Raw genomic sequence first — 17157 nt, forward strand, 5'->3', positions numbered from 1 at the left:
CCCACCAACTAGGCTACGTGCCTGATGGCGGCTGCCCAGAATTTTTCATATGACCTATAGCTGGCGCCACTGAGTTTGTTGTCAAAGAAAAAAGGGGCGAATATTAGGTGTATTTAACTTTTTTCTTTCGATTTGAACGGTAATATTTTATTTAGAATTGTGTATACTGGTTGAACAATACGGAGCGTGAATGTCTTAAACAACACAATATGAAAGAAAGAAAAACACATCCATGGTACAAAGAAGCTTTACTTTTCATTGGAAGCCACTCTTTGAGTTAACCAAGTGGGAGTTTTACTACGGGCTCAAATGTTAAAATGTTTAAGTTATTCAACGATTCCGGTAGTTACTGACATCTGGCGTTCGGACCATATGGACAGGAGTAACCTGAAAAATGTAATGATTACGTGAGCGTGCTTACAAATCGAGCAAGGCTTGTAGAAACCAACAAAAACAGCGATTTCAAATTTCTTGAAAATGTTGCGTTTTATATTTATTCCCAAAATGTCTTCTGAAAAATTATCCAGACCAAACTTCTGAAAATATTCGTGCATCTTAGTGTTCTTTTATGTTTAATTTATGACGTATATACAAGCATTTATCTGTTCTAGCCTGTTACACTATTGGCGACGAAATGCTTCGGTGGCATCCTCTTATGTTTCCTATCTGTGACGTCACGACTAGGATGATTGATCACCAGCGACATTTTTGATAGTGTGTAAAACGCACCGTGAAAACTTGAATCACAGCTTCCTTAACCAACACCGTTAAGGTGGATGGTAGGGCATACTCCGCATTTTCATTGAGGAATGTTGAATTCACTGTACTAAAGACGTCATATGAGCGTTTTGCCAGTCGTGGAAGGCCGACCGAAGTGGCGCTGTCTGTCGCGCACGTCGCCAATACCGTGAAAAAAACAGAATTATGCAGCAGTCCTAATAACCCAAGGCGTCCCACTATTCATGTTAACTGTACAAGGTGTCTGACTTTAATTTCAACAGATATATATATTAAGAAGTCATGGAAATTACAGTAATGCGGTCTGTGCAGGTAAATGATGATTCACTCAGCCCCGTTTTCTTACGTTACGTTACGAAAGCTTACATCTGCTTACGCCACAAGCCACCCAGATTTCTGGCGCCTCATGTTAAGCGTCGCTAGCAGTAGAAGGAGATCTCATGAAACGCAACATTCGAGACAGGAATGTCATGGTTATATAATTCAGATAGCAGCGTTTTCTTACGTTATGCATAAGTCAGCATAACTTTTGTGTCTCTATTGTCGCGCGCCAGGCTATCTCCTTAAACTAGTAGCAACGCTTAACATAAAACACAGATGTCCCGGTGACTTGTGGCGTAGGCCGACGTAAGCTTCCTCAACGTAAAGCAACTCAAGAAAACGAGGCCTGTGACTCATCCTTAAAGGGAAACTGAAGCGGTTCTGTATTTGAGGAAGAATAACTAAATTGTCTTCATTCGGCCTCCAGGATCACGAGTATTGAGATTATTTTTCGATTTTGTGCACTGAGACTGCAGAAAATCATTTTCAGAGTACCGCTGAAGCCCCTCCTTCCCGGAGCTTCAGAGTGCATGAAGCCGACACTTGGACCTGATGAAATATGGATATAGATATAAGGCGTATACGAGCTTAGCTTAGGGGCTCATCTCTTTCTTAACGAAGAGTTAAATGCATCATCGAGGGTTCCAATGTGTGTTTTTTGAAGTGCCCTTAGCATCTCCGGTTATCGTCGTGTTTTAATTCCTACACGTCTTAGCGTTCCTTAAACTTTGAACATTTCATTATTCGTATGGCGAGCTCATCATCGCACAGCAAACCTTCAGAGAAGTTATCTGTTAATTCCGCGTGTATTCGAAGCTTTAAGCGATAATGGTATACAGCGGTGCGAGGATCACGCTACTTATCACCTTGATGATCTGCTTGCCGAATGAAAGTACTTGCTTACTCTTTCCTGACGTGGAAGTATGAGGTAAAGCTTTTATTTTGCTCGTATTTCACTAGTTTACAATTACGCGGGCAGGCCCAACATCGCAATGGTGTTGTGCAACAATAATCCAGGGGACCAGTAATTTTTATATGAACTAGCGCACCTCATGCGTCGTGAAAGTTGCGAACTATTGAACCTCTTCGTAGTCACTGGGAAGATAAGAACGGCAGAGCGTTTCTCTCGAATGCCCGAACTCTAGCACGCGCTCTTTGCGTTTCTCCGTGCTTTTGCTGTGCTTGAACGCTAAGGGCTCACTAGACTACCATGTATTAGCGGAGATAGGCAGTTTGTGCTGGAGGCAGAAGAACTCAAGGACGTCCGTCCTGTTCCTATTTGTCAGGTACTGCACCTCATATTCATTGTCGTAGGTGCTCAGAGAAAAAAAAAGTAACGAAATACGTTACTCGTTACTTGCAAATAAAAGGAACGCGTTACCGAGCTCCGTGACCTGAAAATTAAAGGAACGCCTTACCGTTACCGCTAAAAAGTAACGCAAGCTACTTCTTTTTTTATAAATTAGGAATTAACACGTTTTAGTGAATTCACAGTACGGGTACGCATAAGCGCCATCGTTAAAAAACACATGCAAAGGAAAAAAAAAAATTAAAGCAGCCTGGTTGGGGAAAGGAAGTCCGAAAATGAATTTACAACAAAAAAGGAAAATTTTTCGAGCGACATTCACGGTGCGATACCAACTTGTAGCTGACACCCTCGGACGCCGCTGTTAAGTGGCCGCTATTTGTCACGTGGGGCTTGCGCTCTTTCGGGAGCTTCCTGTTGTCTCGAAAAGTTAACTTATCCTTCTTCGTTTGAAGTGCAACAAAAAACGAAGATTAATACGGAAATTTTAGAGACCAAAGAAAGCTCCTGAAAAAGCGCAAGCAGACGTGATAGACCTGTGCGCGGGTCAGATGACGGCGGCGGCGCCCCGGAGCAGACGAACTTGTGCGGCGGCGGCGACGGCGGCGTGGAGAAACGCGTTGAACCGGCGGCGAAATGCGCTCAGCGTGCGGCCGCGGCGCAGCGCCACCGCGCAGAGGTCAAGCGCGTGGCCCGCGGCAACTGCCGCGGTGCCAACTATATATTCGTTTTGCGCCATAAATATAGCCCTAAATTGTTTTTGTTCGTTGTGAATTCGTTTTATAACATTCTTTTTCCATCTAGAGTAATTAAAGAAAAGCTTTTTTTCTTTGCACGTGTTCTTTAAAGAAACATTATGTTCATGCAGAAACTGAACATAGTTTCTCTATGATTTTTTTTTTACGGTTTCACCTAAATGCTTACAAGGAAAAACGCAAAAGAACGCAGAAACTCAAAAATTCACACGGCTCGGCACCCGTTACTTGAAACAACTAACGCAAATACGTTACCCGTTCGTGTTTTTAAACGTAACGAATGCGTTACAACGTTAACGAGAAAAGTAACGCGTTACCGGTAACACTGTAACTTGTACGCGTTACCGCCAAACTGCTCATATTACATTTCCCGACCAGAAAAAAAAAAACACTTCTCTACAACCTAAAACCGACTAATACACCGGCGTCCTTGTGTGACACTAAAAATAAAAGCGTGCGAGTAGTGACGTTATCAGCTGCGCACGGCACCTTTTTCCCGATTTTTGCCTGCAATGCGCACGAAAAGGTACACATAAATCACCTGTTTGACACGGGCAGCGGAGAGTATAGGTGCCACCCTTGATCGAATCTTCTGAACACGGCATTCCGTATCCTCCTTTAGGCTGGCAGGTGGAAGAGGGATTATTAGTATTACTTGATCTTAAACAGCACAATCCGCTCCCGCAAGGCGCGCTGGGGCTACAAGGCTGGCCCTTACGTCCAGGAGTAGGACGGCGAGTAGGGCCACCTGGGAAGTGGGGTACGACTGGTCGCTGTTCCTTCAAAACGAAAGATGAAACGCCGATACGAGCAAGGTTTAGGTTAAAAGAGGGTGTCTTTCTATCTACCCAGAATGGTGATATATCAAACCATTATATAGCCATTATGTTGCACCAGGCTTTTCCTTTTTTTATGCTATTCAGCACGCGATAATAGCATCTCCCGGATCGTACTCAGTGTGTTCACAGATGCGAGTTGCCGCAGCAAGGTTGTCGCGCGTGTAGGAAGGCTACATACAGTTCCCGCGATTCATGTCGGCAGCGGTCACGTAACGAAACTGGCTGGCGATATCGGTATATTGACCTATTTAAAGTGGCGTTAACTAACCACCTTTGCGAACGCGTCGAACTAATTATTTGCTAGCATGTCGGACTACTTATCTGCTAACAAAATTGATTACTCTGTATTTTATTAGTTTTTATTTATTTGCATATACTGCCACCTCAAAACAATGGGCATAGCTAGGGTGGCGGTACCAGAAAAATGCAGATACACCTGTAAAAACAAAAGAAGAAGAAAACAGGCGAACAAAACAACGTGCTGTTACAATTACAATGGTGCCATACTGCTTATCAAACTCGTTATCGCAGGGGCACGTTAAAAAATATGGCTCAACTTCATCCCAATCGTTGATACATCTTGGGAAGAATAAATATATAAAAGTGTCGGTAAAATACGGATATGACTGAATCAGGAATGGGCAAAATACATGCAAATATATATCAAAATACAAATACACAATACTTCGTCAAAATAGTATTTAATTACTAATCTAATTACATTTCCAAAAAAGCATTTAAATACAAAATACAAATACAACCAAATGTATTTGGTCTCCTCCAAATACTTTTCTAAATACATTCCTCAAAATTTGCGTCAGCGACTTCAGGGCACCTGCAACGAGTTTCTGGGTATCTTATTTTAATTTTGCATTACACACTCGGGAGTTAGTGTGCGAGGCTCTAGTAACGTAATGTAAATATGATCACAATAAACTGTAATCAGCTTGGACGTAATAGGTGAGAAAAGTACAGAGCTTTAAAGGGGCACTCAAGTGGTTTTTGAGTTCGTGTTTTGATGATGACAGCTAAATTTAGGCGCCCTAAGTATCCCTAAAAACCAAAAAGTATAGTCATACTGTGATTCTTTCTGTAATAAAAATGTAATTGAAGGCCGCCAAACCTCGGATCCATTCGAAAACGAAACCACTCTCATTGGTCCTCGCACGCTTATCAAAAGGATCTCGGGCCAATGGCGTTGGACGACGTTCTGTCGCGCAGTGATCCCGAGGTAGCCGCATCGGCCGAACCTCTTTGTTATTCGATCTTCGACCATGGCAGAGTTCTCTACGCTCAAGGACCTGACGCCGTTAGAGGTTGAAATTCTTCGGCGGACAGCCGACCTGGGGATGATTTCCTATGACGCCACTCCGACGTGCGATGTGGACGATAGCAGCGCTTCGGAGTCATGTTCGGGTTCCGAGGACGACGAAACGCAGACCTTTTCGGGCGTTCTTCGATTTGCGGTTGGGGCTAGTCGTAACCAAACCAACGTTTGACACCGCAGCGTTACCTCTAATACGTGATGTCAAACGATGTCGCCACGTTGACTTTCGCCTCGGGAGAACGGGGGGAAGGCTGGTTCAGACATGTGCAACGAGCGCGTACCTACGACTGCGTCCGTTGCAACCGGAGCGACCGGAACGACCGCTCTGCGCCGCGCGTACACACACCTGCAACCACTACAAGCGCAGCGGGTCGTCAGCACGGCGACCGCTTCTATACGCCGCCGTCAGCTGTTTCAGCGGCCTTTCTAAAAAGGGGACGCACTGCTACTCAATGCCGTAACAGAATATAAACAGAGAGTTTTCTATAGCCTAAAGCTTTATTATTACTTTTTCTTGATAGGCTTGCAGGGTACAGTGGATGAAAAAAAGAAAATAAAAATATTCCAAAAGTGCAAATATCGCCACACGCCTTTTTTACGATTATAAAAGACAATGTAATCTTAGCGGCGATATAGCAACGTAGAAATATCATTTCGTGATCAGATAGAGGTTGCGAGCGTTCAGGATTGCTAACACTAATCACTTTTGTCCGGTGATGAAAACGCGTGAAAATTCACATCCTTTATACGGTACGCGCCGGTAATACCTTGAACTTGAGCACACGCATGAAATGCGCCATATAAATAATCCGGGCGATGTTCGAGGACACAAACGCTTAGAAAGCACCACTGTAGTCGAAGTAAACAAACACGACGGCAGGGCCGTTTCTGCAGTCTTGATTATGCCGCCACGACATCGCCGCACGAGTAGGTGGATCTTCCCTTCTAGTACGTGCTGGGTTATCATAGCGACACACGACGAAAATTCACAGTCAAGGATAGCACTTTTACGCGGAACGATGAGCTTTCACCACGCCGTCCACGCCGACGATCACCACCGACGCCATGTTTGCGGATAGAAGGAGCCGGCCGGCCCGCGACCAGCACGACCGGCCTGCAACGCGCGGAGATACCTGCGCTTCCGCGCATCCCTGGGTAACGGGAAATTCACCCCCCGCGGAGGGCAAGGAGAAAACGTAGTCCCTTGTTTGTGAAACGATAATTGCAGTATCGCGTATTCTAAACGAGAAATATTTTACGTCTTGTGAAATTATCATGCACAACATATTTAAATGAACTGAAAATTGTTTCTTTAGCGAAACTTTACAAAGACCACCAAAATTTTCAAACATACGATAATTTCATTGGTCCTCGCAATTACAGAAAAGAGTCCGCACGTATTTTATTCCTGCGTGGTTAATAGGCGGTTCTGCCTTCTCAAACTGAAGCTACTCATTCACTGACACTTCCTTGACACCATCGCACCAAAAAGTAGCTTCTCCAAAAACCGCTTGAGTGCCCCTTTAAGCAACTTTTTTTGTAGATTACATTTTGGTATAGGCCAACAAAGAGCCGAGACGACCAAGACGCGCAGCACTAGCTAGATAATATTTTATTCTTGCAACTCGCACCAGTTACGAAAATCTGGACGACCCGCGCATTTAGGATGTTCCAGGCAAAAATATGGATGGAAATCAGGCTGCAAAGCACCACAAGTTGTCACAGGCACTTATTTAGCCAGTCTGCCTGTGAACGTCGATTTCGTCACTATTCTTGCCCTGGACTAGCACGGTCGTAATCACAAAGTCACTAAACGCTTGTGCTTGATTGAGAGACACTACATTCGGTGCAAAACGTAGTTTTATTGCTGCTCTAGACAGTGACAATAAATTTGAGGATGTATTTTAGCCCACAAAATTGTATTTAAATTGACCATGAAATGATTTTAAAATCGAGTTTCATCCACCGCACGTCGTAAAAGGTGTGAAAAGAAACACAAAAACACAAAAATAGGGAGCCAAAAAAATTATTTGCTATAGAACTTTTAAAAGAAAACTGGACTCTTTTGCGCCTTCCTTCCTTCGCCTGTTCACTACGATGCATCCCCGGAAATGGAGCACGTCAGCCAAATCCAGGTCGCCTATTGGGTAAGAGCCTACCTCACCAGCACCGCGATTGTAAACAATAAATAGCCGGCGAATGTTTCCTAAAAGTTTTGTTAAATAATATTCAGATCCACATTTTGTAGCATAATTAGAGATGTGTGGCGAAAATTGCCAAATTTGATAATGCTGAGAGCCAAGCGCCATCTATCGTGTGGTAAACGAAGCAACTACTGCGCGTGCGCAGTAGGGCAGGGCCGACAGTTACTTGGGTGACGGCGACCGACGGACATTTATTTTCTTTCTTTTCCTTCCTCTCAAAACTCTGACTGACTGAACGTTTATTTTTCTACGTGTTCTTCCCGCGCGTGCCGACTTCAAGCAGCAAGAAAACACCACGACGAACAAGAACGCTGGATCCACCGACTCCGACGAAGCGAGCTGCTCAGAATATAGGCCTAGCAGGCATTCCGACTCGGCGCTGCGTTGCTTCGTCGCAAGACCGTCTGCCTACGACCGGCTGGCGTGCTAAATGGAATATGCCCGCGCGACCCTTGTGGACCCTTCCCGTATTATAGTTTGATCACTGACCTCAATTCTAGATTAAGAGGTGAGGTCAATCTCTTCCCCTTGTTTTCCGAGGCAGTGTTGAGGAACACTCGTCGAAAAGGGACTTTCGTCGATTCTATCTTCTTGTTTCGTGTGATATAGAGCTGAAATAAACGCCGTATGGATTACCTTCGTAACACGGTATGTACACTTTGTTATTGGTATGCCATTTTTATTCTGACAGACTGCACGTCACTGTCAAGCTATAACAGTTCGTGGGAGGTATACGTACAACCCCGGTCCAACCTTTTTTTGCCGAGTGTCGCGTCAGTATCGAGTTGCAATCGTAAAAGAACGGTCCCGAAGCGCTTACAAACAGCGCGAATACAGCACTTCCATCAAGCGCGCGCGTCCGCTCCGAGTGTAAACAGGTATTTACGTAGCTCTTGCTGACACTCGTAGTTCAAACGTATCTTTTTTAACGTCGGCTCGCTCCTGCATCTCCGAGGCCGCGAAAAACGCCATCTACGTCGCTTTGCAAACGACTGACACGGGCCGGCCCTTCTGCCAACAATGACAGGGTGGTTGACTTCTGGAGTCTTCACCGGAAGACTCGCTGCACTTCCCAACAGGCGTACCGGCGTATGGGACTAGTCCCATGCTGTCGCTGTAGCGCAACATATCTCATTGAATTTCGCTCAGCTGCGATGCGGCGATGAGAGGCGCCGATTCAGGAAATACGTCGGTGACATCAGCGCAGTAAAACCTACCGGCGCACCCCAACTCGTTGCCGCTAACACTCCCATTCTCCTACTGCCGAGAGAACTTCCGGTTCCGGAAACGGCCTACGTCACGGCTTGTTTTGCGGTCAGTTGGAGAGAATGAAAAAGTTGATATTTCAATAATTTTTTGTGTAGAAGTTAATAAACTGAGACAAAAACGGATGCCTGTTCGGCATTCAGTGAACATTGACGGTTTAATGTAAAAGTTATCTGGAAAAAGTAAAAAGGTCATTTCATGGTCTCTTTAATTACAATTGTATTTGAAATACCCACGTTTTAGTATTTAAATACACACGTGAAATACATTACCCAATCTGTAATTAAATACAAATGCAAAATACACAAGGTATTTGAAATACGTATTTCAAATACTTGTATTTGAAATACCGCCCATCCCTGGACTGAATGTATGTGTTATTCTTTGTGCGAGTAAGAAGTCTGCGGGAGTCAGCTGGTACGCCGGAGTAGACGTTTGTTGACATATCGGTATTATGCAATCCATTTACTAATTTAAAAAAAAAAAGATACTTTAAACGATGTGTATTCATGTGTGTCTTGCTTTGAGGATTGTTACTGAGTCTGTGGAATGATAACGGTAATGATAAACCTCACTGTCTCATTTTGGACTCGTTCAAGATAATTGATGTTGCTCTGAGTGAAAGGATCTCAGGGCATACTTGCGTAATCTATGATTGGTAAAACAAGGGTTTCAAAATCAGTTAACTTAAACTCCGGTGTTGTGTCCTCCAGTGATCGTCTTAAAGTTCACAGCATAAACATAGCCTTATTACATACTTTTTCCACTTGCAGGTTCCATGAGAGGTTTGATTGTATGTACACACCTAGGTATTTGTACTCCCTTATCTTAGAAAGCTGCACGTTGTCAAAACAGTAATGGAACAGTAAAAGACTTCGCTTAGGTGTAACAATCGTGCTTACTGCTCTTCATCTGTTTATTTCCATTTGCCTAGCTTGACACCGATAGAAACTTTATTGAATTGTTGATTTAGTCTGATCTGATCGCTTTGAATGTTGTCCTTTGTGATAATAATCGTATCATTAGCAAAGTGATTTATTTTTACTGCCGGCTCGAGTCCTACGCACATTTCATTAATATAAATAATAAATAGCAGTGGTCCTAAGACGGACCCTTGTGGAACTTCGGAAATCACTGGCAACGGTAGAGCTTTCGCGTTTTAATTAAAAAAAAAATTGGGTTCTTCCAATTAAATACGCTTCCAACCAGCGGATCAGCTGGCGGTCCTTAATGATACCTGCATTTTACATGACAGCTTTTAATGGGACACCCGATGAAATGCATTGGTAAATCTAAAAATACTACATCTATCTGTCCCCTACTAAGAATGCAAGCTGGTTTCAATCGTGAAAGACCTCACCAAGCTGTGTATTTGTAGAAAGCCCTTTTCTAAACCCTTGCTGATGTTTATTTATCATTTGGTAACTCTCCACAAAATTTGATAAATTTTTAGCAATTATGTGTTCTCATAATTTACAAGAAGTGCTTTTAATGAAATCGGACGGTAATTAGTAAGTAGTGCAGAATTGCTTTGCTTATAAGTCGGGATGACCTTACTACTTTTCCAGTTGAGAGGAAGAGCACAGTCTTCAAGAGATTTAATAAAAATCAACGTTAGATAATGAGAACCTTTTCAAAAAATTTAGTGGTATGTCGTCTGGTTGGCACGATTTATTTATATTCAACTACAAATGGTTAAATACTCCCTCCGGTGTTACTTAATTTACTTTTATCAATTGAATGGGAAGACAAGTTAGAATGAAAAATTGTAATTTGATCATCATCTCTGGTAAACAACGATTGATAGTATTCGTTAAACAAGTTTCCAATCTCGTCCGTATCGGCAGCTTCTGATTGTTCTGTTAAAATTGACGTTAAATATTTCTTTCTTGGAGTTACAACCAAAACTTATCGGATACTGATTCCATAAAAGTTAGAAGCCTTATTGTAGTATAAAAGGACTTCGGCGAGCGAACCGCATCTTTCAGCTTTCGAGATTACGCAAACACTTCAGCCTTCCCATCGGGAGTACTCGCGCCACGGTAAGACTTCTTTGTTGTTTCTTTCTAGGTGTATCACGTCTCTCGTTATCCACAACATGTTTATGCGCTTTTTCTTTACACAAACGAGAAGAAACCGTTTTATTTCTTCCTGTATTGAGTCCTAAACCTATCCCAGAGCAGGTCAGTCGACGGAGATAAAGATTTCGCAAAATTTTCAAACTCTGAATAGCGAAGGTCGAGAATTCTAAAATACCTTTATCATCGGCCCCACCAAAGTACGGCCCCATTGTTACATATTTTGGTTTCTGCTGGAATAAATCCAGTGAACAGCACATAATTACTGCACAATGATTTGAAATTCACTCGTATATCGCCGGTATACGTGAACTGTGCCATTTCGTGGATAACAAAAATTAAATCGACTGTATTTTGATTATGCTAATTTTTTCAACGTGAATTTGTGTCTTCCTAATTTGTAACGAGCTATAGACCCTGAAAATATTGAAATAAACAAAAACATCGCAAATAAATAGATCACTGAGATTCATTTAAGCAAAAGGCAAGACCGAAAGAAATTCCCCGTACTCTTTTAAAGTTTACGCTGCAACATTGGGCAAACGTATATTAATGAAATGCTTATTGTTACAATGCAATCATCATTTTTGGGTTACCAAATTTTTTGTCCTCGCTATCATATGTGCTTCCTCTAAAGATCGCTGTGACTGTCTAAAATAATCCACTGCTTTATGTATTCTAGGCATATGATTATTTTTAAATTTAGTAATATTTTGTCGAATCGCTTCTGAGCGTTACCTGTGTCTTTCCAGTTGCAAGCTACCATACTGGGCGAAGAAAACTCACACCTACCTGAGATGAAATCAGATCGGCCGGCAGAGAGGCCGCGACAATTTTACGTTTTTTTTAGTAGTACCGTAAAACAAAATTTACAGTACGGTACCGAAAGTTTACGGTACAATGAAATTAAGTTACACTCTACTTTTTACTTTTAAGAGGAATTATTCATGTTGTCGGTGCATTTAAAGTGTGAACGCACAATCGGAACTATGCTCTATTCTGCAAATTTCATCAACAACGAATAAAAATGCGTGAAATCACTCTTTAAAAGATTAATTTCTGTCGTAATTCGTGACTGAGGCTTGTAGCTGCAAAATACTTAATTCAAAAGTAACGCAAAGACAACGTTATTAGTTTTCAGAAGCAACGGTAAAGCTACTCTGTTACATTTTAGAGGAAGGTAACAACTTTATCTAACGTGTATTTTCTTTTCCTTTTTTTGGCGAACCAACGAGCACCGATACATCGGCGCTTATTTTGTAACAGGCACAACACAATGACCACACAACGACGCACATCGTCGTTGTGTGGTCGTTGCTGTTTATAAAATAAACAAAAAACAACGACGACGATGAACCCGACGACAACAACAACACTTCTTAGTGTCGGACACGTTGGTAATAGTTGTAATGATGTATCTCTATTTAACAGGTTCATTGTGACTAGACACACTCCTGTGCATTACTTACCGAGCAGATGTCCTGAACATGTGCGCGTTAACGAAATATGAACGCCTTGGTGTAATAAGCACCGGCGTTTTGTCCGTCGACAAGATGACATAATAAGTTTGGTACCTCGAAAAATAGTCTGGAGGGTCACTTGTCCCACGGCTCCACATTTGTAGCCAGTTTGGGGCGATCAGCAACCAACGCAGTTACCAACAATGCGTATATTCAAACTTATCCGAAAAGGTTTACTGATTGTCTCTTATAGGGTTCACACAACATCAAAATCCAACCGCAGTCTACTCAACACGTTTGAAAACAGCACCGGACGAGCCAAGGAAATTTCAAGCGTCTAGAGAGATCGGCATTAAAATTATATAAAATAAGCAATGCCAGGATACTATCGAAAGTCAACAATATGCATAAAAGTGCAGGAGGATAGAACAGATATGATGTTTCTTCAGATATTCACAAAAAACATCAGCAAAAAAAACCTTACTTGAAAATCGGCGGTGACATCATCCAGCAGTGCGGCCACGATGACGGTCAAAGCAAGCGCTAAGCAAAATGTCTTCATGGCTTGGCTTTTGCTGCTTAATCTGCAGTCACACTGTAACCTGAAACCAATCCGGGCTTCTTTTTATACGAAGAAAAACTGAAGGAGGAGGAGGAGTTGAGAGCTTGCGGTGACTTCAGTACATCGAGCTCTGATTGGAAGGATAGCTTCCAGTTGCAGATGCTGTCCACCTTTTCCCAAATGCCAGGCTATGCGCGAGGGGCGTTCGAGGCATTTGATCGCACTGATTGGAGGGGGGAAAAGGAGTACTGTGTCGAGACAAAGACGGCTAGTCTTCGCTTCTACCCATTAATTCTTCATATTAGCGCTGGGCGCTGTGACGTCACCGCATGTTCTCCTCCTCCTCCTCTTCAGTTTCTCTCTGTATAGAAAAAGCCTCTCCTCCCTCTTCCGCCCCAGCAGATATTAAAATGACATGTGACCTTTTCGCATGACGCAGGGAAGCTGCCTTTCCGCGCGTAAAAAAAGAAAAAAGAAGAGCAATATCGTCGTTTTGTTTTGAGCATAGGATGCATTTTGTTTCGTGACATTTAATGTGCAACCGTGAACGATGTTCTTACGGCGAATGTCAATACGAACACGGTATGGTTGTCACGGTCAAAATTTTGTAAAATATGCTTCTTAACCTCCGAAGCTTCCAGCAGTATCATACCGACGATTAGTAAGTGTCACATGAGTATCATATTTTTTGTAAAAATATCTCGCAGAGTTACACTACAGATATTAATGGGGTTGTCTTTTACAGCGATAACTCCATCTTTGCGACTTAAGCGCAATGAAATCCCAAAATTATGCACGATGTAGTTCTCTTATCAACGTGATAAAAGGTAGCAACATGTTTTTTTTTTCTGCTAATTAAAAAAAAAAAAAAACTAGAATGTCGTGATCATTGATCAGGAGTAAAAAGGCGAAAGAAGTCGGTGATGATTGTAGTTTTTTTGTTCTGAGGTCGCCTACACTTCGTCTCATCCTACGATGGACTAAAGCCCGCCAGGTTCAATCACGAGCCTGTTAGAAACCACGTGGTATATTTGCTCCGTCATAAGTAAAAGCGCGCCAAAACGCGCCATGCGGAGGCGAGTTTTTTGTCTGCTTATCGAGCCCTCGCGGCGGCTCCGTCTGCTTGCTACTACTCAAGACTGCTGAAAGGATTAAACACCGTCTCGAAGCGATGGGAAGAAGAGAATGTGGGGTCAGAACCAGTGGCCATTAAGAAATGAAGATGGGTCGGATAGAGTGTTCGACATGGGGGCGTATGTATGAACCGCGCGCGGAAGGGAGATGCCGGTCCAGGCATGTTTTTCGTACACAAAAGTTGGATTCGATTTGATTGTTATGGCTCAGGCAAAACGACTTTGTCAGTGTTGCCTGCGCGCCTTCCAACTTCCCCAAACAGTTTACATATTTAAAAATATGGCAAGAACGTTTATTAAACTAAATACTATGTATTTTTATTTTACCAATATAAAATAGTGCGCTCTCATAACAGAGAACCATATGCGTTATATAAGTGCCCTTCGTAGTCTGCGTATCGGAATATCTCACGCGCACTCTTTCACAATGCGGATGTAAGCTTTATAAGTCCATCATAAGTTGAAAAGGAGCATAGATGGCATAACTTGAGTGTTACAAGGGACCCAACTTATTTGTTCATTTATGTGATAATATTGCTACCCCAACCCCACTGAAAAAAAAAAGAATCTATATAAGAACTGGTAGAAAATATCCAAAAACTGATATGAAATCTCCAAAAACAGATATGTGGCATATAAAGCTAATATAAAATATCTCGAAACTGATGTGCGACATATAATAACTGATATGCGACATATGCCAACTGATAAGCAACATACAAGTTCATATGTGTTTTAAATATTAAGCTTTATAACTTTCATGTCAGAATTTGCCATGTGAACAATAAGCATATCAGAACCACATTGTTATAATTTTTTTCAGTATACGACGTGACGCGCGGGCAAGCAAACACGTGGCTTGGAAGCGTAATGGACCAGCCTGATTTATTGGATTTCAAATAATTACGCCATGAGCGTTTACTTTTTACTAAGAGATTCTCTCCCTGAGCCGTTCAAAATACTCTCAATGTCATGACATTACTAAAAAAGTATCAACAATCTGGGAATATCATTTATTGCTGAGGTGGTAACCGAGAAAATCCGTACCTTCAAAACGATTAGTATAAAAGGCGGAAACGCAAAACTCAGAAGTAGTTATCGGGCGTGCTGTTGTAGTCACGCTCGTTGTGCCGTGTATCTGTATTGCTCAATGTTATATGTTCAGCTGCATAATGTATGCATAATGTATCTACATGTGTGGTAATTGTGGCGTGAGCAAATAAAAACATTTTTGTAGCACATAAACTGGGCGGTGGTACCTAGCGCCACCTAGCCTAACTGAATGATATATGCGACATATGAAACCAATATGAAATTATACGTTCTGATATGAAAAGTGTGTTCAATAAACATATCAGAAATAAATTTATATAATTTTTTCAGTAGGAAATACAGGTGTATATTAGAAGTAGGGTACAGATAATACAATAAAATTGGAGAAATCAACATATCCCAAGAGGCGGCCAGCTCTAGTTGGGTGAGGCAAATACTTCATTGCGTGCTCCGTCTACACCTCAATCTTTCTGCTTTTGGTAACACCTTTTCGCACGCGTAGCCGAAGCCAGTTGAAAGTCTCCAGGTGCGTGCTGGGAAAGGAGCTTCCACTCAAATCTTAGGTTGTCACCGTTTCTTTTACAGGAGGTGTGCTTAGGCGTCTCCATAAGTGACCTTCAATATTTGTTTCCCTTATTACGTTTCTTTCACTTCGTCATGACCACAGCAGGGCAGGTTATTGCGATTTTAGATTCTACTGTTTCCTTCTCCCCAGCATTGGCCTTTGTGGTAGCTCGTCAGCACCCGCTTCAATGACTAGGCATCCGGGTAAGACAAGAGAGTGTGAGCATTGGCGGCTGTAATCTGGGGTGTGTTCAAAGGGTCTATAGTGTAGAACACCCTCGAGAGAACTTGAATTGGTGATAATCTGAAATAAGTTATGGCAGTTCATATATGGTTTGAGGGAGAACAAATTTAAAACGATCAATAAGAAACTGAAATTTATTTACGTTTTTGAATGTGAAGCTCTAGTGTTTTCTCTAGTCGAGGAACTAAACTAGTAATCGGTGTTAATATAAAAGTTTCCTGCGATGATTTGGTAGAGACCTCTCAGTCTGTCATTTCTCGCATAGTGTCGAAGAGGAGCTGGATCTTTTTGATTTCACAATGGCGACGGCGTGTCATGCCTTTCAACTTGAAAAGAAAGTGTCCTCATGTGTATTATTTTTCAAGTTTATGTATAATGTAAGCTGTGTATGTTTCCTAAACGACCTTAGCACATTACAGTGTAGGCCAACTTAATGTTTTAAGAGCAAGTGATTCACTTGAACGTTTTACATTTGGGGTGATATTTTTATATGCCATAAGATATTTGTAGCCTCGGAGGTGACGAACACAATCTGGGAGTTTTAAGAGAAATTATTTGGAATGTAAATTATTCCTGCTCAGGGATCTTGTGAAGTGTATGTCCGTCTAAGCTGTGATTATACAAGCCAGGATATTTTTCTTTTTGCGCGATGTTCATAATTATTCACTTGAAGGAGTTCAGAATTATCTGCAAGGTTTTCTACCAGCTAGCGAGTTTACATAAACATATGCTTGGTTTAAACTGGTTGTCAGGGGAACTTACAATGCCGTATAAAATGCAATTACACAACAACTGTCTATTGACATTCATTTCTGAAAATATCTATATTATCAATAAACGATAAAAATAACAGAGCAGAAAGAATAGAACCTTGTGATACAACAAATTAACGTTGCACCTATCTAAAACAAAGCCCTCTAGAGTAAACAAAAAACAACCGCAACTGCACAAACAATAACAAATTGTTGCCTAATTGCCACAGAGACTCTTAGCTAGTTTAAGCTATTTTTTTTTTCATTTTAGTATCGCATAAAATTTTTGTAGCAGCTTACTATGCGAGACAACGACAAGCGCTTTTTTTCAAATTTTAAAATACGACGTTAGCATGTTTGTTTTCATCGAGTCTGGAAGCAAAGTCGTCAACATTAACAGAGGGAGACAAATCCGTTATAGCTGGCAGTGAGAGTATCTAGTATGAAAGTGCTGTTTTCGGTCAAGTGCCTTCCGGTTAATTCCGGATTTAAACAAATAAATGTTCAATAAACGTTTATTAAGAACCCTTTTATGGTCACCTAGACTTTCTAATG

At 41.9% G+C, this 17157-nt stretch overlaps 1 protein-coding gene across 1 annotated transcript; it reads right to left on the reverse strand.

The window, feature by feature from the left end:
- Positions 1-346: 346 nt before the first annotated feature.
- LOC121837626 (prokineticin Bm8-d-like) lies at positions 347-12856 on the reverse strand. Its single transcript, XM_042293316.1, has 3 exons — positions 12779-12856; positions 3662-3899; positions 347-387 (listed from the first exon to the last, which is right to left on the reverse strand). The coding sequence occupies exons 1-3, from the start codon at positions 12854-12856 to the stop codon at positions 347-349; spliced, it is 357 nt and encodes a 118-aa protein (XP_042149250.1).
- Between the last annotated feature and the right edge of the window lie 4301 nt (positions 12857-17157).

This window comes from Ixodes scapularis, unplaced genomic scaffold (assembly GCF_016920785.2).
Source record: "Ixodes scapularis isolate PalLabHiFi unplaced genomic scaffold, ASM1692078v2 PGA_scaffold4__175_contigs__length_147842914, whole genome shotgun sequence".
Taxonomy (NCBI): Eukaryota; Metazoa; Arthropoda; class Arachnida; order Ixodida; family Ixodidae; genus Ixodes; species Ixodes scapularis.